The sequence below is a fragment of the Daphnia magna genome, unplaced genomic scaffold (genome assembly GCF_020631705.1).
Source record: "Daphnia magna isolate NIES unplaced genomic scaffold, ASM2063170v1.1 Dm_contigs114, whole genome shotgun sequence".
Classification (NCBI taxonomy): Eukaryota; Metazoa; Arthropoda; class Branchiopoda; order Diplostraca; family Daphniidae; genus Daphnia; species Daphnia magna.
Genome location: NW_025533127.1, coordinates 1 through 25,254, shown reverse-complemented (window position 1 = coordinate 25,254; position 25,254 = coordinate 1). Strand labels below are relative to the sequence as shown.

The window sequence follows — 25,254 nt, the reverse complement described above, 5'->3', positions numbered from 1 at the left end:
ATGAAAGATCAAAAAGAGAAATAATAAATCAAATGAAACGCAGATGGAAGGAGGGTTCACTTTCGATTAAGTGTCGTGACATTTCTCTTTCCATTGACAGACAAGTAGAATTCATTTTCCCCACATTGATTGCATTTCTTTTCCTCCTGTTCGGCTATGGGTGGTGCCGTGTAAGGATGTTGCCAGTCGTACAACAGATTTTTATGCTGTTACAGCACCCCACTTTTAACTGGCACTCTCTTACCATTTGTGATTCAATCAAAAGACAGCCAAATGCATTGCACTCTTGCTTTCGAATGCCTACCATCCAACTCACATCTTATTGGTATTCAAAGCAGCCAGCCATTTTGAGTGGGGTTCTTCTATTCTTCTGCTAGTCTATGTGACACATTCGATCCTCTTTTTCTTTTTTTTTTTACCCTCGTGCATTATCAATATAACTTCACCCTTGGAATTCTCCTTAGTCTGATCCTATCATCAACAAAGACCACCATCAGTGATGCATTGAGTAGAGCTACCTGTATGTTTGTACCTGTGCCCTCCCATGATGCACACAAACAGTCGTAACAGAGCCATCACTATTACCCCTCTTCAAGACTCCACTGGGTGGCGATAAAGAAATAAAAGAAACAAGAAACGTAGTTTATTTTGAGCCGCCTTTAATCGTATTTCATCTGTAGTCGTTATTTTGATTGAAGAAAAGATTATGTTTTAAGTACTCGGAAGAAATAAAAAGGAGAGGGACGTACAATCCAGTTTTTGTTCTTCTCCATTGGTCTTTTCACTGCGTTTGTGTTCACCTGCGACGTAATGGATGGAACAACCAAGCCGTACGTCATAATTCTGTAGTTTTTAGATCGTATCAGCTTGACGTATCAGTATATTTAATGCCAACAGGAAATACCTCATTCGTGTAAAGTGTCTTGAGTAGACCTACATATATGACGAACAGACCAAGTGTCAAAGAAAGAGCAACGAGATTGAATTAAGGAGCATGAGCATTGTTCTCATTCATTTGTTGCACTTCCCCATTTCCCGCCAGGAAGCAGGCCAGTATTAGGAAAATTTGCAACGTTTTTCCACTCCTCATTAATTGTGAGTCACCTGTTTGTTTGGAAGATTGAAACTGCGTAAGTGTCACATTCATTCGGAATGATGTAGTTAGGGAATCCAGTTATACGTGCCAGGTTAATCAAATTCTTACGCAGAATCTTTTCGTGGTAAGTCACGTACAATTTCTAGTCGTGGTACAAGTAATTTTATGAGCGTTTAAAATACCTAATTCTGTATCCTTTTTGCATGGTCTGCCACGTGTGGCTTGTAATGGCCGTCTTTGACGATGTGCTAATTGTAAAAAGGTCATCCTGATCTTGAAAGTCCGTTTTGGCTTTTCCCTGTAATGGGAAAAGATGGAACTGTTACAATATTCAAGGAGCCTCTTGTCATCAGACTACGAGTATATTAGTCCAACAGCACAACTTAGTCAATCTCTGCATTGACTTTATTCGATGATAATTTAAATTAAATTGTTGATTTTTTTCTTCAGTGGATACTGTGCCCGATGTCTTCCATGGGAACCGCAGACTCCTCATAAGGTCAGTCACATAACATTATTCAATACTCGTTGCTTGATGTGGGACTTGAAACTGGCAAACCTTTTTTAAACTAAGGAATATTGGGGTTTCATGTAGTCCGACGAAACTCGTATTGACCCGTTTCTGTTTTCGGTCCACGGGCGACTTGACTTTTTATCGTTTGTTTATTCTTTTCCCCATTTTATACCGAAAGATCATCTTTGCCCTGGCTAATTGCACATCATAAAAACACGAGATGACATTAAAAAATGTGTATGCCCCTTCTCTTTTTATTTTCAAGGGCTTGTCAAAGAGATTTAAACTTTTCCAATGACACTAGACAAACAAAAAGGGACACGAGGGGGGTTGTCTCGATTTCTCTAGAAAATGTCATCTGTCATCACCATAAAGTCCGTAACTAACGAGCTTGTATTTGTCGAGAAATCCAAACCTCCACGTGAGATTGCTGGTGCGTCACAATTTTGAGTATTACGTTTTTCTCGTTGAAGATGTTACATTTTCTCCCACTGTCCAGAAGAAGAGGTTTTCTGGTCATCGTATTGTTTGTTGTAAGTGGACAACAAGGTAGTAAAAAGAATTTTCCACACATCGGGATCTTTGAATCGAAAACTCCTTCTGGGCATTTTTGAAGGAAAAAAAAAAAGTGGACCTCTCAACAACCCGATTCATTTTTTACGGCTTAATTGCATCGAAGGGGAGAAAGCACAAGGTCTTTTATTTATTATTATTTTATTCACAAAAAAATAAAGTCAGGTGGGACGCGGTGGGGACAACCCTTTTCTTTCTACCTCTCAGTCATCAGGGTCGCCGACGCAAACCGACAGAGCGGACCGGTCTCACGCTCCCGTCCAGTAGCTCGATCCCGTCATTTCATTTGATTTATTCTTTAAAAAAAGGAAAGAGAGAAAAAAGAAAGAAACGAGACGTGTCGTAAAAGCCATGTCTGCGGAACGACTCTCTTCACCACTCACCTTTTCTTTTTATGAGCTTTGCACCAAACAACAACATCGTTGATGTATTCATCAACACTTGGGCGAGATAGAGCAGCGTGCAGTTTGGCACGCTGTGCTACCGTGCGGGAGAAAAACCGAAAGGATGATGCAACCTTAAAAGGTTTTAATATCCCCCCCTTTTTTTGTGTCGATGTGAACATCACGCGCGCTTCGCTTCTTTATGCCAATAGCAAACGAGGAAGACAACAAAGGAAACGAAAAATGATGATTTAATGCGGGTTGGAGGGGGGAAAAGTATTGTGAAAAAGAGTCACGCAGGTCCGAATAGGGAATGTATAATATAGCTCATCTTTTTGTTTCTTTTCTTATTTTAAATGTTGCACTGAAACTCTTTTTGAATTGAAGAAGAAGGGGGAAACAAAAAACTGGATAAACACATGCAGTCCCAGAGTCCCGGCCGCATCTGACGCACGTGAAACGGTCATCAGCGCCCGGTGACATCTGTCATGTGCGCGCGCGCGCCCTTGCCTGCTCGTTGCTTTTATTTATTATTATTATTTATGTATTTTTTCTTCTTACTTCTAATAGGCTGGTTGGCGTTGCACGCGGGAATAAAACATGCGCCATACTTTTCCCTTCTTCTCCACCTTCCACATGTTTTTTCAGATAATTTTTTTCCCTCCCCCTTCCCCTGCTACTGACGATCCCGGTGGTCGACTGCCCCTTTGCGTTTTCAAATGTCAACTTTTTGTGTGGATTTGAGAGCTATCCAACTTTTCGAAAATGTATGGCGTGTCGGCCGCCCTTCATCACAAAACCTTTTTTTTTTTTTTTAAATAGGATTTTGTTTTTTCTTTCTAGCTGTTACCTTTGTTTCGTCGCCCATTTTCTTTTGTTTGGACAGCAGGGGGCGCCACGTTGACGACGGGCCAGTTTCACGCCCTCGTTTCGTTTGATAAACAACCGCATGAAACGGATAAATGTAGCATCAGATGTACGGAATTAGAGACATTAGCTGGGCCAAATGACAGACCGCTGTTTATTCTTTTAAATTCGCAAGTAGATCGCAATTACTCTAAAACAGCGGGTTGAGTCATTATTTTCCATATTTAAATTTTTTTGGTTTTTATTTGACATTTCTGGCGTGGTAGGAAGGTAGTCGTTTGAGTTGAATTTATTTGTTTTTCTTTGTTTCCTATTTTGTGTAGTTGTGTGTCGGAATTTTTATTTCCTCCATGTTTAACGATATCTTCCGGGGCGGAGGCCATCACGGTGTTGGCACATGGTTCGAATTGACGGTGGTGAGAGTGAATCGTGATGACGGATGCAGTAGCCGCGTGATATACCCGACTGAATGTCTTTTACTTTTCGGATGACGATTGTGCCATCCGCCACCACCACCACCGCGTTTGTGTTTGATTACCCTTGTCCGGTGTCAAACCATAGAACTTACATCCGGACCGAAAGGACTTGGTGTGTCTATACATTATCATACTAGTCGACTGCACACAATTTTTTCGTGAACAATGTCGTTGTGTTAGTCAAATTTTGATTATTATTTATTTATTTTTTTTTTTTTTTGTGCAACGCAGTGTCTCCGGCTAGTCGCTTTTAAATGCCGCAGAAAACAAAGTCAGGAGAAGAAAAGGAAGGGCGGCTGACATTGTGGTCTTGCCGTCTGATGGATCCGGTTACGAGTCGAGACGTGATCGGGAACAGGTGCGTAATTTAATGACTAATTTTTTTGTTGTAAAATGTAAAGCTTTGTTCTGCCTGCGTTGTCGGAAAGACGGCGTATCTTCGTCCTATGTTTTAAAAAAATAAAAATAAAAGAGAGAGATCGAATTCGAGTGAACCTTTACCATGGGATAAAACCACAGTTGCGGTGTGTGCGTATAGGCAATCTTAAACGCTAGGCGGCACGGCCAATGGGTCGGGCTTGTTGTTTTTAGCCGACAACAAAACACCGACTCGTCTTGTTGTGGTCGTTGTTCTTGCGCGGCCGTGGTATTGTTGTGAGATGTTAGCGGCTTATGTCAAAGGCATTCCGATTACGTGTCGAGTCATCGAGTCTTTGGATGCTTCTTATCCCTTCCCTTTTGCGGTCGGCTATGGTTACGGTGTTTTGTTTACTCGACGCGTCTTGTTTACCTGATGAATTCGATCACAAGTTATTAATATTTTCATGTTTTTTTTTTCAAGTTTTTCTCATATTTTTCCTGTAATAATTGATAAGAGTTATTTTTAAAAATATTTTTGAACTCGGCTCTTGTAAAATGTCTTGATTTTTACCACAGAGAGGTGGGAGGAATGGTGAGGTTTTAAAGGGCGAAAAATATGGTAGGCAACGCCATCTGTGACTCAAAACTGAAAAGACGTTGGCTGTTTTCAGATCAGGAAGGACACTGTTACCAAAAAAAAACAAATTCAAGTTTAATCAACAACGAAAGTAGAATAATTTCAGATTTTGGGAATTGAAAGTGCTGATTTCTCTCTTGACTTGCTGCAATTTTTGTTTTTAAGAAATGCATTAATATCGCGAGTACCTTTTGACATTCTGGAATTGGAACTTTACGGAATCACCACGAGGGGATGGATTTCCATTCACGGACAGAATGTTTGATAAACAAAGTCCGTTTATCTCAGTTTTGCCATAACTTTCAATTTTCAGCTCGTTATTAAGCATTGCTTGAAAGTACTGCATTGCGGGTGGGTAGTGTAGCATATCTTTTCATTGCCTTGTGTACCGCTCCGAGTGCTGCTAAATCATTCTAATTTCATTTTAAATGCATCCGAAAACTACAGGAATTTAAGTCGTCTACCAGCGGACGAAGGAAATGAATTACGAGAAGGGAGTCGGCAGTCAACAGCTTTGGAATGCAAATGACATTCTATTCAGTATGCGGTGCCATCCACCATAATATTCCGTTGTGGAAATGTACCCGTCAACCATCGTATTTTCATCCGTCACGCTTGAGGTAAAAAGATATAAATATTTATTCAATATCCTTGTAATGTTCCCTCGCCCTACTTGCCGTCGATCACGGCTCACTCCGCCTACCATCCATGATGGCTTCCGCCGACTGGGCCTATTTAATAGGACGAGAATCTGCGCCGACTCGCCCACCGACATCGCTGGATTTCCTAAAAACGGCCCCACCTTTTTGCGCATTGATTGTGAACCAATGATAGGCCGCGTGAGCGCTTCTTCAATTCTTCTCGACAGCCTTCATACTCTTATCTCTCTCTTTTCATGCCTCCCCCGCCTCTCCGCCCTCTCCCCGCACAACGTAACGTACACATGCGCCCTATCGATAGGAACGTATAGGCCGAGCGAATAACCAATACGCGTACGCGAAAGAAGAGTAGCCGTTACTACACCCCTTTTTCGTGATAGGCCTAGTAGAACCTTCTTATGTGTCCGCTTTTTATACGCTAAAAAGTATGCTAAAAGAGAAGCGCTTGCGCACGGAAAGAGAAAAAAAAAAAATTGAATAATTAGATGGGAATTACTAGGAGCAAGTGCTCCGTGCCATTTTCGTGTACGTGCCCAGGCTTAACGTTGTTGATCTTTTAAGTTGCACAGTATCTAGGCAAAGGCAATCACCCGGAACGATTAACTGAGTTGCCCTTGTAAAAGGATGGGCACACTCGCATTTCGTCCGCATTCGCCCAGAAATCGAATCCGCCGACGGCTTGCCACTGCCTGCCCCGTCTTCTGTCTTATCTGTTTCGAATAAGAGGAGAACTTGCGCGCTTCGTTTGAGTTCGAGTTTCCGCCTCGCGTTACTTTGCACGGTTGAACTTTCATCAACAGAGCCTGCTCAAATATATAAGATAGATAGATGATTCGCCTCAAAGAGTTTGAGTAACATTCTGTCCAGCTCCCTATCTACCGTTCGCGTATTTACCAAAGTTCAAAGATACGTAAGGGGGTGGGTGGGGGGGGGGCAGCAATTCTCGTTCACTGGAGCTGCAGCTTATATTCATTTGACTCGGCCAACTTGGCTCGCTTTTGCTCATTTTGCTCTCTACTTACAGCTACAGCGATCGTGATGATGATGATGAAAGGGTTCAATTTAGGGAATTCGCACAATAGTGGATTTCTAATGACAAAAGCTTCCTTTGAAGAGAACGCGCTCGTATATATTGTACTGTTTTTGGCACAATCACGGCGGCTGCCATCGCCGATCCTCCCTCAGGAAATAAGCCTGCTCCACACCCTTCAACCCCCCGTCCCTCTTCTAACGCTCACAAAGTCGGCTTACAGTTATTGTAGGCAAGCAACAAACTAGTGATAACAATCAGCTGATTTTAATTAGCAACGCGTTCACTTTCGCCTTCGCCAAAATTCTAAAGGTTTTGATGGATGACCGGCCGCACAAGGTACAGCGCATACTTTGCAACATCAACGTTTCAATTTTGTTATCTTCTAATGAAAGTTGACGTCAGCAACCCAACAAAAGCGGAAATGTATTTTGTGCCTAGAACTATCGTTTCAACCTCCTGGTTTCATTGTGTTCAGTTCGAGTCTCTGATTACCGCAGGTTTGGCAACTATACTTGCGAAGTTAAATGTTAGTTATTTGCGCGAGGGCGGATCAAGTGGAATAGTAAGTCTTCTCGTCATGATTAAAAAACTTTTCTAAGATATTAAGTGGCTCAAGATTTATTTACACAACAAGTTTATGACTTACTTATTTACAAAGCGTAAAAGTTAACATTTTAAACAAACTATATCACTTTTGCATTTTAGTTTTTTTTTTTTTATGACCGGCATAACAATAGTACGTTTCTGCGAATAAATTGATTGAAATCACTAGAATGACGAATTTGCCTTTTGTTTTGGCAGAAGAGGAAAGCGATGGAGAAATAATAACATTCTTTCTTTTTAGGTTTGTTCCTTTTCGGTTGAAGGTGCCTGCGGATGAACGGCTGAGTGGCGAGAATTTTCGATACAGCTAGCCTATTTATTCGATACAGCTAGACTGTTGCGAATTGCTGAGACCAAAGATCGCAACACCGACTGTCTCCATGATGCTGCATAAAACAAAGATGCTGATGATTTTCATAACTGCTCCAGCTTTCATCTGTAAATAATATTTTCATGATAATTTTTTTTAAAATATACAAACAGGTGATTAGAAATGTAATACCATGTCTCCAGGTTTCATCTTTCCAGCAGAGAAAACCATCGCATTGGAAGGTGTGCCAACAGGCAGCATGAACGCGTGGCAGCAGCTGAAGGTGACGGGCATCATCAGGTAAAGTGGATTCAATTTAGCCACCTCGGTCTGTGAAAGAAAAAGACAAATTTAATAATCGAGTTTGTGATTCATGTTATAAAAATTGCAGGATGTATCTTACAATCTGGGCTACTATGGGAAGCAGGATGGACGCGATTGCTGTGTTCGAAGCTATTTCCGTAATAGCAGAGGTCAGGAAACACATGATCAACAGAACGGCGAATGGAGGCAAAGTAGCCAAAGAAGAAAGATAGTTGGCAAGCAGAACAGACAGTCCAGAGACTTTAGAAGCGTCGCTGATGGCGTAGCCGCCTCCTAGAAGAAGAAGAACACTCCACGGGAATTTTCTCTGAACGTAACTCCATTCTAGCAAAGCTGGACTGGAGCTGGATTCTAAAATAAAAATATCACTACCGGTAAGTCTCTTTGGCGATTTTTTATTCTGCCTAATTAATTTGCTGTCGTTACCTTCGCCCGCTTTGCGGAAGCACAAGAAATTAGGTTCTGATGGCAGGAATAAAAGCGAGAACAACAACGGCAATGGCTACAGTGCCGTCCCCAATCCGGTTCCTATCAAACGTTGTTCGTTAGTTAATCCGCCTGTGGTATGTAATTATGAAAAAAAAACTTACTCTTGATGAAACAGATCTTCCCAACCAGGCATGAACTGAGGATCCTTCGAGACCCACAAAACGATGAGCAAACCGAATAGAAACAGAATGGATTTCTCGTAGTAGGTCATTGGTCCTAGCTCTGTGTATTGGTTGCGAATGGACGACTTGATGTCTTCTTTGTTCCTCATACCACAGTCATCATTTGCAGTTGACCTAAAATGAATTGACACATTAATTTTGTTGTTTCGACATTGAGCCTCTTTGGTGATCGTAATACTTGAAGTCAGCTGCGAACAAGACTTGAAGCCAAATCCAAGCTAGAAGAGTGGTGATTAGTGCAACGGGTACACCAATGGCCATCCAAGTAGCAAAGCTTAATCCGGTGTCCGAACCGTACAAGCTAGTGAAGTAAACACTCTTTATTGAAAACAATCGCTCATGTTATTATTTCATTCGTTTTCTTACTCTTCAAAAATTCCTTTGAAAGCCAATGGAGCTCCGGAGCCGATCAAGGTGCCAGTTCCACCGAGGCTGGCGGCGTAGCTGACGGCAATGAGAAATGGAACTTTGACCTTTAGCTTGATGTCATTCGATCTACTGCTGTCACATCGAAATTCAACAATTAGATATCTAAGTAACTAAATAATAAAATGTCAAGACTTTTACCACTGTTTTGTTGGCTGTCCCGTCTCCTGGAGGGTGACGATAGAGGAATGTTGAGACGCCAGGCTATTGGCTCCCATTTCTACATCCATGGAGTCCTATTAAGATCAGGTGATTAAAATTTATATAGGTTACTTGTACTGTCTAGTAGGGTAAAAATTAAAAAAACGTATGTATTTATTACATGAAACAGCTCATCGACTACCGCATTCACAATAGGGATCAACATGGCTGTAACTCCGGAGTTGGAGATCCACAAAGACAGCGACATACTAACTGACATGAACCCCAGCATCAACCTGTTGAAGAGATAAAGAACATGTAGCCACAGGTAAAGGCTTTGAAGCGGATGTTATACCATCGAGGATTGGTGCCAAAAGTGAGGATGACTCTGAGTGCAATTCTACGGTGCAGATTTGATCTTTCGACGCCTAGTGCTAGCACGACGCCTCCAAAGAAGACAATGTTGGATTGTTTGATGTAGAGAGCGCAGACTTCGGACGTACTTAGAATATCCAACAGCGGGAAAAGTACAATTGGCAAGAGACTAGTAACTGCTTCGGGAAGTGCCGACGTAAGCCAAAAAATTGTCATGAGTAAGACACAGTAACCGGCTCTGGCCTCCTATTAATCGTTTTATACAATAATTGTTTTGTTTTTTCTAGAATTTGTGGTAGCTAATAATGTTCTTACCGCTCCATTGAAAATTAATGGCAGGAGCAGTAGTGGAGTTAAGACAATGACCAACGTCTTCATTTTCGGACTAACATAAGTCTGGAAGAATGTTTTGCAGCTTAGCATTGTAGAGAATTCCTGCAGACGGATAAAAAAAGATCTGGATTATTCTTTTGAAACCCGTCACGACTGTTGAACTCCTTGCGTATTTACACCAACTGAAAGATATAACATCTGGGTCTTTACTCATCCAAAACCAACTTGGAAAGCAAAACAGTTCAAGTAATTGTCGAAGAAAAGGCAAGTAACGCGCACGCTGGCGACTAATTCATTGATCACAGTTTGAATGCTTCACTAACACACATACCAAAAGGTCAGCGAGCACTGTCACATCCAGTAAATGGTATATACGTTTAATATGATTATTAATTACCTTGAACTGTTACTTTTTAACTGCCGTAGTTGAAGCAATGATAGGTTTAAAATATAAACCAAAAGAAGTTTACTGATCGTGACGGGGAGACTATTGATCCACAGTTGGTTGTTAGCAATTTACTGAAGCTAGGTTTCTACCCGCTCTCGTATTTAAGGCAAATGGATGTTGCGATTACGAAACCAAGAGAAAAGACCATTAGCAGAAATATAGATTGAACAGCCCGGAACTTAGGAGTAGGACGGATTTAAAGCGGATCTGAGAGGGTAAAAGGTGACATGGATACAGCAGGGGAATTATTTTGTACCCAAGACATCCGATCGACAAACTGGTTTGGCTGGTTCATTTTTCTTTTGAAAGGACTAGCACATTACATATAAAAATGAACATTATTCTTTTTTCTCCCAATATACAACATGAATGGTAGGTTTTTAAAATCAGCTTTAGGTGGGACTGGTAAGCATGTCCTTGAAATGCTGACGCAGGTTCGCAAACAGGTCGTTGGTGAAAAGGAGCAAAATAGAAAAACAACTATATTATTATTGACGTCAGAAGAAGGTACCGCCTTTCCAGTGAAAAAAAAAACAGGTTGTAAAAACAAAAGCTAAGTTTGATTTACAATAGCCTTCATGTTGCAGATTTCTTGTCTACAGTGCCCTAGCAAGTGTCTTGCGGTTGAAAGCGTGAAGAAACTGTCGTCTTCGCTAATTATCAAACGATAAGTATGTTAAGAAATTAGAAATGATTTTTATTTATTCAATACGATTCTTAGAAATTTTACTCTCAGCTTGCTTTTATTTATGACCCTAGCCTTCCGATTTATGGGAAATGTAAAAGATGTCACATAGATTGATGTTTCTTGTCATCCCCTTCCCACTTCGTCAGACAACATCATAGGGTATCGCCTTCTCGCACGATTATGACGTCATAATTCAGAAGCTCCCTCACTCCCCTAAAGTCCCGGACAGAGCCCGTGTAAGTTGATAACAAAGGAAATTTTCCTTCTGCATTGTTTTTAATGCTTTAATTTAATAGCCATCGAGAGAGAGAAACAAGTGGCTTATTGCAACGCAAGGATTACAAGGTGAGAACGAATTAAGAGACAAACATGTCAAGTGTTAATGCATTTTATTCAAATCCAAATTTTTCATTTAGAACAACAGGTTTCTTCGAACGATTCTTATTCTGCTTCGTCATTAACGCTCTGGGGGTTTTGTCTGGGTTGTAGCAGCAAGATTTTTATGGGTAGCAGAGACAGCAGTAAAATCTCAAGACATTTCTCCAGACCTGATTCCAAGATACCTTATCGGTAGTTTTGTGCACCTTTCTAGGAGGTTTAGCGGCTACCACAGGCTCACTGTCGCCGTCCTCAGTTTCATCGCCAGGTACGTCTGCAACTCCCTCTACCTCCGGCTCACTGTCGCCGTCCTCAGTTTCATCGCCAGGTTCGTCTGCAACTCCCTCTACCACCGGCTGCTGAAATTTGGGGACAGCCCTTGGTTTAATGACGGGTTTTTTTCTAGCACTGGCTGGTTTCGTGCTTTCGTTGCTTTGGATAGGACGTGCCATATCTCTGTTGGCCTGCTGCGGCTGTCTTGAAGTTATTGGAGGTTTCATGTCCGACAGTGGTGGAACAGGAGATGATTTTGTTGTGGCAGGTGTGGGATTGAGAGTCGGCTTCGGCACTGGCTTCGGCACTGGCTTCGGCACTGGCTTCGGCACTGGCTTCGGCACTGGCTTCGGCACTGGGTTCGGCACTGGCTTCGGCACTGGCTTCGGCACTGGCTTCGGTACTGGCTTCGGCACTGGCTTCGGCACTGGCTTAGGCACTGGCTTAGGCACTGGCTTAGGCACTGGCTTAGGCACTGGCTTAGGCACTGGCTTAGGCACTGGCTTTGGCACTGGCTTAGGCACTATCCTAGTGGGGTCGGGAGCCGGCTTTGAAGACGACTTGGGAGTAGGATTTGCCGGTTGTTTTCTTGAGTCTTTTGTTGAAGACCTAGGTGGCGTCAACTTGGTGCTATTTGTTTTCATTTGCGTTGTATATTTACCTTGAACGTATTCGGTTACCGCAGTCTGCCTTATGTTGATAATGAGTCCCATCGGTAAGTCGCAAACCTCCACGTTTACTTGCTCAACTCCATAACAATTGTAATTACGTTCAATTAAATTTAAACCCATCAATCAATAGACTTCATATATTTTCAAACCATGTTCTACAGTAATAATTAAAACCAACAAATACAAGTCCTTACAAACGTCAGTAAACGAAGTGAAGTGAACGTCTGTAAGCTTGTACGCGTAAAGTTTGGGAGTCAGCATCATACGGTTTTAATAACTGTATGTTGAATACACCAAAAAGGCCAGAAACTAGCAATTGGTTTGGGTTTATCATGGCGTGAAATACCGAAAATTGACTACGCCACGCGATAAAATAAAATTCAGGACTATAAGATCACTTTCGACATTTTAGGACCATCAGGTGCTTGGATTACTCCTGTTCTGTTATAACCAAGTTTGGAAAAAAAATAATGGTTTTCCCGTTACTATGCATTCTCTGAATCGAACGGAATGAATGATATCAATTCATAGTTGAACACAGTAACAAAAATCAAGTTTGTTTTCACGTTTGGCAAATTTGAGAGGTCAGCTAACATAAGCAGCACACAAGTACTCGTGAATCGGGGTCACAATATTATCAAAGCATATACTGCTGGCATCGCTAACTACAAAGCGACTGCATTTGACAAAGCATGACTTAAAGCCTGTCTATTTCTACAGAGAGCCCACGTTGAATTTGAATAACTCTTTAAGTACAGATTCCGGGTTTTTAAAAAACTTGATTTTCGACATCCGCGTTTGATTTTGAATAAAAATCATATATTTTATTGAACTCCAAGAGATGTCCGTTTTTGCAGATTTTGACAAAAGTGGGAAGGCTATACCCTTCCCACTTTTTCAATTTTGGCTAAATTCTAGATTTAGTTAAAAATACATGATTTCCATTCAAAATTGAACGAGAATTCCGAAAATCCGGTTTATTTTTGCCTAGCACTTCTAGTTTTTAAATTTAGGTAGAAAACGGAAGATAAAAGTGAATTGCACTTTTGTTACGTAAATTTCGTTAATTACTCAGCCAACGGGAAAACTTATACTACTATCAAAATCAGCGTTCAATTTTGTGTATACAGTGTTATTTTTATTGAATTTCAAGAGATGTCCGTTTTTGCAGATTTTGACAAAATTGGGAAGGCTATACCCTTCCCACTTTTTCAATTTTGGCTTAATTCTAGATTTAATTAAAAATACATGATTTCCATTCAAAATTGAACGAGAATTCCGAAAATCAGGTTTATTTTTGCGTAGCACTTCTAGTTTTTTAAATTTAGGTAGAAAACGGAAGATAAAAGCGCAATTGCACTTTTGTTACGTAAATTTCGTTAATTACTCAGCCCACGGGAAAACTTATACTACTATCAAAATCAGCGTTCAATTTTGTGTATACAGTGTAATTTTTATTGAATTCCAAGAGATGTCCGTTTTTGCAGATTTTGACAAAAGTGGGAAGGCTATACCCTTCCCACTTTTTCAATTTTGGCTAAATTCTAGATTCTAGGTTAAAAATACATGATTTCCACTCAAAATTGAACGAGAATTCCGAAAATCAGGTTTATTTTTGCCTAGCACTTCTAGTTTTTTAAATTTAGGTAGAAAACGGAAGATAAAAGCGAATTGCACTTTTGTTACGTAAATTTCGTTAATTACTCAGCCCACGGGAAAACTTATACTACTATCAAAATCAGCGTTCAATTTTGTGTATACAGTGTAATTTTTATTGAATTCCAAGAGATGTCCGTTTTTGCAGATTTTGACAAAAGTGGGAAGGCTATACCCTTCCCACTTTTTCAATTTTGGCTAAATTCTAGATTTAGGTAAAAATACATGATTTCCACTCAAAATTGAACGAGAATTCCGAAAATCAGGTTTATTTTTGCCTAGCACTTCTAGTTTTTTAAATTTAGGTAGAAAACTTAAGATAAAAGCGAATTGCACTTTTGTTACGTAAATTTCGTTAATTACTCAGCCCACGGGAAAACTTATACTACTATCAAAATCAGCGTTCAATTTTGTGTATACAGTGTAATTTTTATTGAATTCCAAGAGATGTCCGTTTTTGCAGATTTTGACAAAAGTGGGAAGGCTATACCCTTCCCACTTTTTCAATTTTGGCTAAATTCTAGATTTAGGTAAAAATACATGATTTCCACTCAAAATTGAACGAGAATTCCGAAAATCAGGTTTATTTTTGCCTAGCACTTCTAGTTTTTTAAATTTAGGTAGAAAACGTAAGATAAAAGCGAATTGCACTTTTGTTACGTAAATTTCGTTAATTACTCAGCCCACGGGAAAACTTATACTACTATCAAAATCAGCGTTCAATTTTGTGTATACAGTGTAATTTTTATTGAATTCCAAGAGATGTCCGTTTTTGCAGATTTTGACAAAAGTGGGAAGGCTATACCCTTCCCACTTTTTCAATTTTGGCTAAATTCTAGATTTAGGTAAAAATACATGATTTCCACTCAAAATTGAACGAGAATTCCGAAAATCAGGTTTATTTTTGCCTAGCACTTCTAGTTTTTAAATTTAGGTAGAAAACGTAAGATAAAAGCGAATTGCACTTTTGTTACGTAAATTTCGTTAATTACTCAGCCCACGGGAAAACTTATACTACTATCAAAATCAGCGTTCAATTTTGTGTATACAGTGTAATTTTTATTGAATTCCAAGAGATGTCCGTTTTTGCAGATTTTGACAAAAGTGGGAAGGCTATACCCTTCCCACTTTTTCAATTTTGGCTAAATTCTAGATTTAGGTAAAAATACATGATTTCCACTCAAAATTGAACGAGAATTCCGAAAATCAGGTTTATTTTTGCCTAGCACTTCTAGTTTTTTAAATTTAGGTAGAAAACGGAAGATAAAAGCGAATTGCACTTTTGTTACGTAAATTTCGTTAATTACTCAGCCCACGGGAAAACTTATACTACTATCAAAATCAGCGTTCAATTTTGTGTATACAGTGTAATTTTTATTGAATTCCAAGAGATGTCCGTTTTTGCAGATTTTGACAAAAGTGGGAAGGCTATACCCTTCCCACTTTTTCAATTTTGGCTAAATTCTAGATTTAGGTAAAAATACATGATTTCCACTCAAAATTGAACGAGAATTCCGAAAATCAGGTTTATTTTTGCCTAGCACTTCTAGTTTTTTAAATTTAGGTAGAAAACGGAAGATAAAAGCGAATTGCACTTTTGTTACGTAAATTTCGTTAATTACTCAGCCCACGGGAAAACTTATACTACTATCAAAATCAGCGTTCAATTTTGTGTATACAGTGTAATTTTTATTGAATTCCAAGAGATGTCCGTTTTTGCAGATTTTGACAAAAGTGGGAAGGCTATACCCTTCCCACTTTTTCAATTTTGGCTAAATTCTAGATTTAGGTAAAAATACATGATTTCCACTCAAAATTGAACGAGAATTCCGAAAATCAGGTTTATTTTTGCCTAGCACTTCTAGTTTTTTAAATTTAGGTAGAAAACGGAAGATAAAAGCGAATTGCACTTTTGTTACGTAAATTTCGTTAATTACTCAGCCCACGGGAAAACTTATACTACTATCAAAATCAGCGTTCAATTTTGTGTATACAGTGTAATTTTTATTGAATTCCAAGAGATGTCCGTTTTTGCAGATTTTGACAAAAGTGGGAAGGCTATACCCTTCCCACTTTTTCAATTTTGGCTAAATTCTAGATTTAGGTAAAAATACATGATTTCCACTCAAAATTGAACGAGAATTCCGAAAATCAGGTTTATTTTTGCCTAGCACTTCTAGTTTTTTAAATTTAGGTAGAAAACTTAAGATAAAAGCGAATTGCACTTTTGTTACGTAAATTTCGTTAATTACTCAGCCCACGGGAAAACTTATACTACTATCAAAATCAGCGTTCAATTTTGTGTATACAGTGTAATTTTTATTGAATTCCAAGAGATGTCCGTTTTTGCAGATTTTGACAAAAGTGGGAAGGCTATACCCTTCCCACTTTTTCAATTTTGGCTAAATTCTAGATTTAGGTAAAAATACATGATTTCCACTCAAAATTGAACGAGAATTCCGAAAATCAGGTTTATTTTTGCCTAGCACTTCTAGTTTTTTAAATTTAGGTAGAAAACGTAAGATAAAAGCGAATTGCACTTTTGTTACGTAAATTTCGTTAATTACTCAGCCCACGGGAAAACTTATACTACTATCAAAATCAGCGTTCAATTTTGTGTATACAGTGTAATTTTTATTGAATTCCAAGAGATGTCCGTTTTTGCAGATTTTGACAAAAGTGGGAAGGCTATACCCTTCCCACTTTTTCAATTTTGGCTAAATTCTAGATTTAGGTAAAAATACATGATTTCCACTCAAAATTGAACGAGAATTCCGAAAATCAGGTTTATTTTTGCCTAGCACTTCTAGTTTTTTAAATTTAGGTAGAAAACGTAAGATAAAAGCGAATTGCACTTTTGTTACGTAAATTTCGTTAATTACTCAGCCCACGGGAAAACTTATACTACTATCAAAATCAGCGTTCAATTTTGTGTATACAGTGTAATTTTTATTGAATTCCAAGAGATGTCCGTTTTTGCAGATTTTGACAAAAGTGGGAAGGCTATACCCTTCCCACTTTTTCAATTTTGGCTAAATTCTAGATTTAGGTAAAAATACATGATTTCCACTCAAAATTGAACGAGAATTCCGAAAATCAGGTTTATTTTTGCCTAGCACTTCTAGTTTTTTAAATTTAGGTAGAAAACGTAAGATAAAAGCGAATTGCACTTTTGTTACGTAAATTTCGTTAATTACTCAGCCCACGGGAAAACTTATACTACTATCAAAATCAGCGTTCAATTTTGTGTATACAGTGTAATTTTTATTGAATTCCAAGAGATGTCCGTTTTTGCAGATTTTGACAAAAGTGGGAAGGCTATACCCTTCCCACTTTTTCAATTTTGGCTAAATTCTAGATTTAGGTAAAAATACATGATTTCCACTCAAAATTGAACGAGAATTCCGAAAATCAGGTTTATTTTTGCCTAGCACTTCTAGTTTTTTAAATTTAGGTAGAAAACTTAAGATAAAAGCGAATTGCACTTTTGTTACGTAAATTTCGTTAATTACTCAGCCCACGGGAAAACTTATACTACTATCAAAATCAGCGTTCAATTTTGTGTATACAGTGTAATTTTATTGAATTCCAAGAGATGTCCGTTTTTGCAGATTTTGACAAAAGTGGGAAGGCTATACCCTTCCCACTTTTTCAATTTTGGCTAAATTCTAGATTTAGGTAAAAATACATGATTTCCACTCAAAATTGAACGAGAATTCCGAAAATCAGGTTTATTTTTGCCTAGCACTTCTAGTTTTTTAAATTTAGGTAGAAAACTTAAGATAAAAGCGAATTGCACTTTTGTTACGTAAATTTCGTTAATTACTCAGCCCACGGGAAAACTTATACTACTATCAAAATCAGCGTTCAATTTTGTGTATACAGTGTAATTTTTATTGAATTCCAAGAGATGTCCGTTTTTGCAGATTTTGACAAAAGTGGGAAGGCTATACCCTTCCCACTTTTTCAATTTTGGCTAAATTCTAGATTTAGGTAAAAATACATGATTTCCACTCAAAATTGAACGAGAATTCCGAAAATCAGGTTTATTTTTGCCTAGCACTTCTAGTTTTTTAAATTTAGGTAGAAAACTTAAGATAAAAGCGAATTGCACTTTTGTTACGTAAATTTCGTTAATTACTCAGCCCACGGGAAAACTTATACTACTATCAAAATCAGCGTTCAATTTTGTGTATACAGTGTAATTTTTATTGAATTCCAAGAGATGTCCGTTTTTGCAGATTTTGACAAAAGTGGGAAGGCTATACCCTTCCCACTTTTTCAATTTTGGCTAAATTCTAGATTTAGGTAAAAATACATGATTTCCACTCAAAATTGAACGAGAATTCCGAAAATCAGGTTTATTTTTGCCTAGCACTTCTAGTTTTTTAAATTTAGGTAGAAAACGTAAGATAAAAGCGAATTGCACTTTTGTTACGTAAATTTCGTTAATTACTCAGCCCACGGGAAAACTTATACTACTATCAAAATCAGCGTTCAATTTTGTGTATACAGTGTAATTTTTATTGAATTCCAAGAGATGTCCGTTTTTGCAGATTTTGACAAAAGTGGGAAGGCTATACCCTTCCCACTTTTTCAATTTTGGCTAAATTCTAGATTTAGGTAAAAATACATGATTTCCACTCAAAATTGAACGAGAATTCCGAAAATCAGGTTTATTTTTGCCTAGCACTTCTAGTTTTTTAAATTTAGGTAGAAAACGTAAGATAAAAGCGAATTGCACTTTTGTTACGTAAATTTCGTTAATTACTCAGCCCACGGGAAAACTTATACTACTATCAAAATCAGCGTTCAATTTTGTGTATACAGTGTAATTTTTATTGAATTCCAAGAGATGTCCGTTTTTGCAGATTTTGACAAAAGTGGGAAGGCTATACCCTTCCCACTTTTTCAATTTTGGCTAAATTCTAGATTTAGGTAAAAATACATGATTTCCACTCAAAATTGAACGAGAATTCCGAAAATCAGGTTTATTTTTGCCTAGCACTTCTAGTTTTTTAAATTTAGGTAGAAAACGTAAGATAAAAGCGAATTGCACTTTTGTTACGTAAATTTCGTTAATTACTCAGCCCACGGGAAAACTTATACTACTATCAAAATCAGCGTTCAATTTTGTGTATACAGTGTAATTTTTATTGAATTCCAAGAGATGTCCGTTTTTGCAGATTTTGACAAAAGTGGGAAGGCTATACCCTTCCCACTTTTTCAATTTTGGCTAAATTCTAGATTTAGGTAAAAATACATGATTTCCACTCAAAATTGAACGAGAATTCCGAAAATCAGGTTTATTTTTGCCTAGCACTTCTAGTTTTTTAAATTTAGGTAGAAAACGTAAGATAAAAGCGAATTGCACTTTTGTTACGTAAATTTCGTTAATTACTCAGCCCACGGGAAAACTTATACTACTATCAAAATCAGCGTTCAATTTTGTGTATACAGTGTAATTTTTATTGAATTCCAAGAGATGTCCGTTTTTGCAGATTTTGACAAAAGTGGGAAGGCTATACCCTTCCCACTTTTTCAATTTTGGCTAAATTCTAGATTTAGGTAAAAATACATGATTTCCACTCAAAATTGAACGAGAATTCCGAAAATCAGGTTTATTTTTGCCTAGCACTTCTAGTTTTTAAATTTAGGTAGAAAACGGAAGATAAAAGCGAATTGCACTTTTGTTACGTAAATTTCGTTAATTACTCAGCCCACGGGAAAACTTATACTACTATCAAAATCAGCGTTCAATTTTGTGTATACAGTGTAATTTTTATTGAATTCCAAGAGATGTCCGTTTTTGCAGATTTTGACAAAAGTGGGAAGGCTATACCCTTCCCACTTTTTCAATTTTGGCTAAATTCTAGATTTAGGTAAAAATACATGATTTCCACTCAAAATTGAACGAGAATTCCGAAAATCAGGTTTATTTTTGCCTAGCACTTCTAGTTTTTTAAATTTAGGTAGAAAACGTAAGATAAAAGCGAATTGCACTTTTGTTACGTAAATTTCGTTAATTACTCAGCCCACGGGAAAACTTATACTACTATCAAAATCAGCGTTCAATTTTGTGTATACAGTGTAATTTTTATTGAATTCCAAGAGATGTCCGTTTTTGCAGATTTTGACAAAAGTGGGAAGGCTATACCCTTCCCACTTTTTCAATTTTAGGCTAAATTCTAGATTTAGGTAAAAATACATGATTTCCACTCAAAATTGAACGAGAATTCCGAAAATCAGGTTTATTTTTGCCTAGCACTTCTAGTTTTTTAAATTTAGGTAGAAAACGGAAGATAAAAGCGAATTGCACTTTTGTTACGTAAATTTCGTTAATTACTCAGCCCACGGGAAAACTTATACTACTATCAAAATCAGCGTTCAATTTTGTGTATACAGTGTAATTTTTATTGAATTCCAAGAGATGTCCGTTTTTGCAGATTTTGACAAAAGTGGGAAGGCTATACCCTTCCCACTTTTTCAATTTTGGCTAAATTCTAGATTTAGGTAAAAATACATGATTTCCACTCAAAATTGAACGAGAATTCCGAAAATCAGGTTTATTTTTGCCTAGCACTTCTAGTTTTTTAAATTTAGGTAGAAAACGTAAGATAAAAGCGAATTGCACTTTTGTTACGTAAATTTCGTTAATTACTCAGCCCACGGGAAAACTTATACTACTATCAAAATCAGCGTTCAATTTTGTGTATACAGTGTAATTTTTATTGAATTCCAAGAGATGTCCGTTTTTGCAGATTTTGACAAAAGTGGGAAGGCTATACCCTTCCCACTTTTTCAATTTTGGCTAAATTCTAGATTTAGGTAAAAATACATGATTTCCACTCAAAAATTGAACGAGAATTCCGAAAATCAGGTTTATTTTTGCCTAGCACTTCTAGTTTTTTAAATTTAGGTAGAAAACGGAAGATAAAAGCGAATTGCACTTTTGTTACGTAAATTTCGTTAATTACTCAGCCCACGGGAAAACTTATACTACTATCAAAATCAGCGTTCAATTTTGTGTATACAGTGTAATTTTTATTGAATTCCAAGAGATGTCCGTTTTTGCAGATTTTGACAAAAGTGGGAAGGCTATACCCTTCCCACTTTTTCAATTTAGGCTAAATTCTAGATTTAGGTAAAAATACATGATTTCCACTCAAAATTGAACGAGAATTCCGAAAATCAGGTTTATTTTTGCCTAGCACTTCTAGTTTTTAAATTTAGGTAGAAAACGTAAGATAAAGAACGAATTGCACTTTTGTTACGTAAATTTCGTTAATTACTCAGCCCACGGGAAAACTTATACTACTATCAAAATCAGCGTTCAATTTTGTGTATACAGTGTAATTTTTATTGAATTCCAAGAGATGTCCGTTTTTGCAGATTTTGACAAAAGTGGGAAGGCTATACCCTCCTTCCCACTTTTTCAATTTTGGCTAAATTCTAAATTTAGGTAAAAATACATGATTTCCACTCAAAATTGAACGAGAATTCCGAAAATCAGGTTTATTTTTGCCTAGCACTTCTAGTTTTTTAAATTTAGGTAGAAAACGTAAGATAAAAGCGAATTGCACTTTTGTTACGTAAATTTCGTTAATTACTCAGCCCACGGGAAAACTTATACTACTATCAAAATCAGCGTTCAATTTTGTGTATACAGTGTAATTTTTATTGAATTCCAAGAGATGTCCGTTTTTGCAGATTTTGACAAAAGTGGAAGGCTATACCCTTCCCACTTTTTCAATTTTGGCTAAATTCTAGATTTAGGTAAAAATACATGATTTCCACTCAAAATTGAACGAGAATTCCGAAAATCAGGTTTATTTTTGCCTAGCACTTCTAGTTTTTTAAATTTAGGTAGAAAACGGAAGATAAAAGCGAATTGCACTTTTGTTACGTAAATTTCGTTAATTACTCAGCCCACGGGAAAACTTATACTACTATCAAAATCAGCGTTCAATTTTGTGTATACAGTGTAATTTTTATTGAATTCCAAGAGATGTCCGTTTTTGCAGATTTTGACAAAAGTGGGAAGGCTATACCCTTCCCACTTTTTCAATTTTAGCTAAATTCTAGATTTAGGTAAAAATACATGATTTCCACTCAAAATTGAACGAGAATTCCGAAAATCAGGTTTATTTTTGCCTAGCACTTCTAGTTTTTTAAATTTAGGTAGAAAACGGAAGATAAAAGCGAATTGCACTTTTGTTACGTAAATTTCGTTAATTACTCAGCCCACGGGAAAACTTATACTACTATCAAAATCAGCGTTCAATTTTGTGATACAGTGTAATTTTTATTGAATTCCAAGAGATGTCCGTTTTTGCAGATTTTGACAAAAGTGGGAAGGCTATACCCTTCCCACTTTTTCAATTTTGGCTAAATTCTAGATTTAGGTAAAAATACATGATTTCCACTCAAAATTGAACGAGAATTCCGAAAATCAGGTTTATTTTTGCCTAGCACTTCTAGTTTTTAAATTTAGGTAGAAAACGGAAGATAAAAGCGAATTGCACTTTTGTTACGTAAATTTCGTTAATTACTCAGCCCACGGGAAAACTTATACTTTTAAAAAAAAAATTTTTTTTTTTTTTTTTTATATTTTTTTTTTTTTTTAATTTAAAAGATGTTCCTTTTTGCAGATTTTGAAATAAAAAAGGAAGGCTATCACCCTTCCCACTTTTCAATTTAGGTAAAAAATACATGATTTCCACTCAAAATTGAACGAGAATCCGAAAATCAGGTTTATTTTCCTAGCACTTCTAGTTTTTAAATTTAGGTAGAAAACAAATAAAAAATTCACATTTGTTACGTTCAAATTGTTATAATCAAAATCATGTTACAGTGTAATTTTTATTGAATTCCAAGAGATGTCCGTTTTTGCAGATTTTGACAAAAGTGGGAAGGCTATACCCTTCCCACTTTTTCAATTTAGGCTAAATTCTAGATTTAGGTAAAAATACATGATTTCCACTCAAAATTGAACGAGATAATCGAAAATCAGGTTTATTTTTGCCTAGCACTTCTAGTTTTTTAAATTTAGGTAGAAAACTTAAGATAAAAGCGAATTGACACTTTGTTGTTACGTAAATTTCGTTAATTACTCAGCCCACGGGAAAACTTATACTACTATCAAAATCAGCGTTCAATTTTGTGTATACAGTGTAATTTTTATTGAATTCCAAGAGATGTCCGTTTTTGCAGATTTTGACAAAAGTGGGAAGGCTATACCCTTCCCACTTTTTCAATTTTGGCTAAATTCTAGATTTAGGTAAAAATACATGATTTCCACTCAAAATTGAACGAGAATTCCGAAAATCAGGTTTATTTTTGCCTAGCACTTCTAGTTTTTTAAATTTAGGTAGAAAACGTAAGATAAAAGCGAATTGCACTTTTGTTACGTAAATTTCGTTAATTACTCAGCCCACGGGAAAACTTATACTACTATCAAAATCAGCGTTCAATTTTGTGTATACAGTGTAATTTTTATTGAATTCCAAGAGATGTCCGTTTTTGCAGATTTTGACAAAAGTGGGAAGGCTATACCCTTCCCACTTTTTCAATTTTGGCTAAATTCTAGATTTAGGTAAAAATACATGATTTCCACTCAAAATTGAACGAGAATTCCGAAAATCAGGTTTATTTTTGCCTAGCACTTCTAGTTTTTTAAATTTAGGTAGAAAACGGAAGATAAAAGCGAATTGCACTTTTGTTACGTAAATTTCGTTAATTACTCAGCCCACGGGAAAACTTATACTACTATCAAAATCAGCGTTCAATTTTGTGTATACAGTGTAATTTTTATTGAATTCCAAGAGATGTCCGTTTTTGCAGATTTTGACAAAAGTGGGAAGGCTATACCCTTCCCACTTTTCAATTAATTTGCTAAATTCTAGATTTAGGTAAAAATACATGATTTCCACTCAAAATTGAACGAGAAATCCGAAAATCAGGTTTATTTTTGCCTAGCACTTCTAGTTTTTAAATTTAGGTAGAAAACGGAAGATAAAAGCGAATTGCACTTTTGTTACGTAAATTTCATTAATTACACAGCCCACAAGGAAAACTTATACTACTATCAAAATCAGCGTTCAATTTTGTGTTAACAGTGTAATTTTTATTGAATTCCAAGAGATGTCCGTTTTTGCAGATTTTGACAAAAGTGGGAAGGCTATACCCTTCCCACTTTTTCAAATTTGGCTAAATTCTAGATTTAGGTAAAAATACATGATTTCCACTCAAAATTGAACGAGAATTCCGAAAATCAGGTTTATTTTTGCCTAGCACTTCTAGTTTTTTAAATTTAGGTAGAAAACGGAAGATAAAAGCGAATTGCACTTTTGTTACGTAAATTTCGTTAATTACTCAGCCCACGGGAAAACTTATACTACTATCAAAATCAGCGTTCAATTTTGTGTATACAGTGTAATTTTTATTGAATTCCAAGAGATGTCCGTTTTTGCAGATTTTGACAAAAAGTGGGAAGGCTATACCCTTCCCACTTTTTCAATTTCGGCTAAATTCTAGATTTAGGTAAAAATACATGATTTCCACTCAAAATTGAACGAGAATTCCGAAAATCAGGTTTATTTTGCCCTAGCACTTCTAGTTTTTTAAATTTAGGTAGAAAACTGGAAGATAAAAGCGAATTGCACTTTTGTTACGTAAATTTCGTTAATTACTCAGCCCACGGGAAAACTTATACTACTATCAAAATCAGCGTTCAATTTTGTGTATACAGTGTAATTTTTATTGAATTCCAAGAGATGTCCGTTTTTGCAGATTTTGACAAAAGTGGGAAGGGCGCTACCTACCTCCCACTTCCCCTTTTTCAATTTTGGCTAAATTCTAGATTTAGGTAAAAATACATGATTTCCACTCAAAATTGAACGAGAATTCCGAAAATCAGGTTTATTTTTGCCTAGCACTTCTAGTTTTTAATTTAGGTAGAAAACGGAAGATAAAAGCGAATTGCACTTTTGTTACGTAAATTTCGTTAATTACTCAGCCCACGGGAAAACTTATACTACTATCAAAATCAGCGTTCAATTTTGTGTATACAGTGTAATTTTTATTGAATTCCAAGAGATGTCCGTTTTTGCAGATTTTGACAAAAGTGGGAAGGCTATACCCTTCCCACTTTTTCAATTTTGGCTAAATTCTAGATTTAGGTAAAAATACATGATTTCCACTCAAAATTGAACGAGAATTCCGAAAATCAGGTTTATTTTTGCCTAGCACTTCTAGTTTTTTAAATTTAGGTAGAAAACGGAAGATAAAAGCGAATTGCACTTTTGTTACGTAAATTTCGTTAATTACTCAGCCCACGGGAAAACTTATACTACTATCA

The 25,254-nt window shown here is 36.9% G+C and overlaps 1 protein-coding gene, 2 long non-coding RNA genes and 1 pseudogene across 3 annotated transcripts; 1 reads left to right on the top strand and 3 right to left on the bottom strand.

The window, feature by feature from the left end:
* Nucleotides 1-628: 628 nt before the first annotated feature.
* Nucleotides 629-1,116, bottom strand: LOC123466748. The gene is made up of 2 exons (XR_006641508.1): nt 905-1,116; nt 629-843 (listed from the first exon to the last, which is right to left on the bottom strand). It is a non-coding gene; the product is annotated as an uncharacterized LOC123466748 (long non-coding RNA).
* Nucleotides 1,117-1,539: 423 nt separating this feature from the next.
* On the top strand, nt 1,540-9,624 carry LOC116919045. Its single transcript, XR_006641507.1, has 12 exons — nt 1,540-1,595; nt 3,757-4,021; nt 4,141-4,267; nt 5,354-5,526; nt 7,443-7,639; nt 7,715-7,811; nt 7,903-8,209; nt 8,282-8,398; nt 8,454-8,815; nt 8,895-9,181; nt 9,264-9,401; nt 9,485-9,624. It is a non-coding gene; the product is annotated as an uncharacterized LOC116919045 (long non-coding RNA).
* LOC123466747 lies at nt 7,499-10,526 on the bottom strand (annotated as a pseudogene).
* A 763-nt stretch (nt 10,527-11,289) lies between these two features.
* LOC116919044 (anther-specific proline-rich protein APG) lies at nt 11,290-12,281 on the bottom strand. The gene has a single exon (XM_032924909.2). It carries the CDS (start codon nt 12,279-12,281, stop codon nt 11,418-11,420), a length of 864 nt encoding a protein of 287 aa, XP_032780800.2. The 3' UTR covers nt 11,290-11,417.
* Between the last annotated feature and the right edge of the window lie 12,973 nt (nt 12,282-25,254).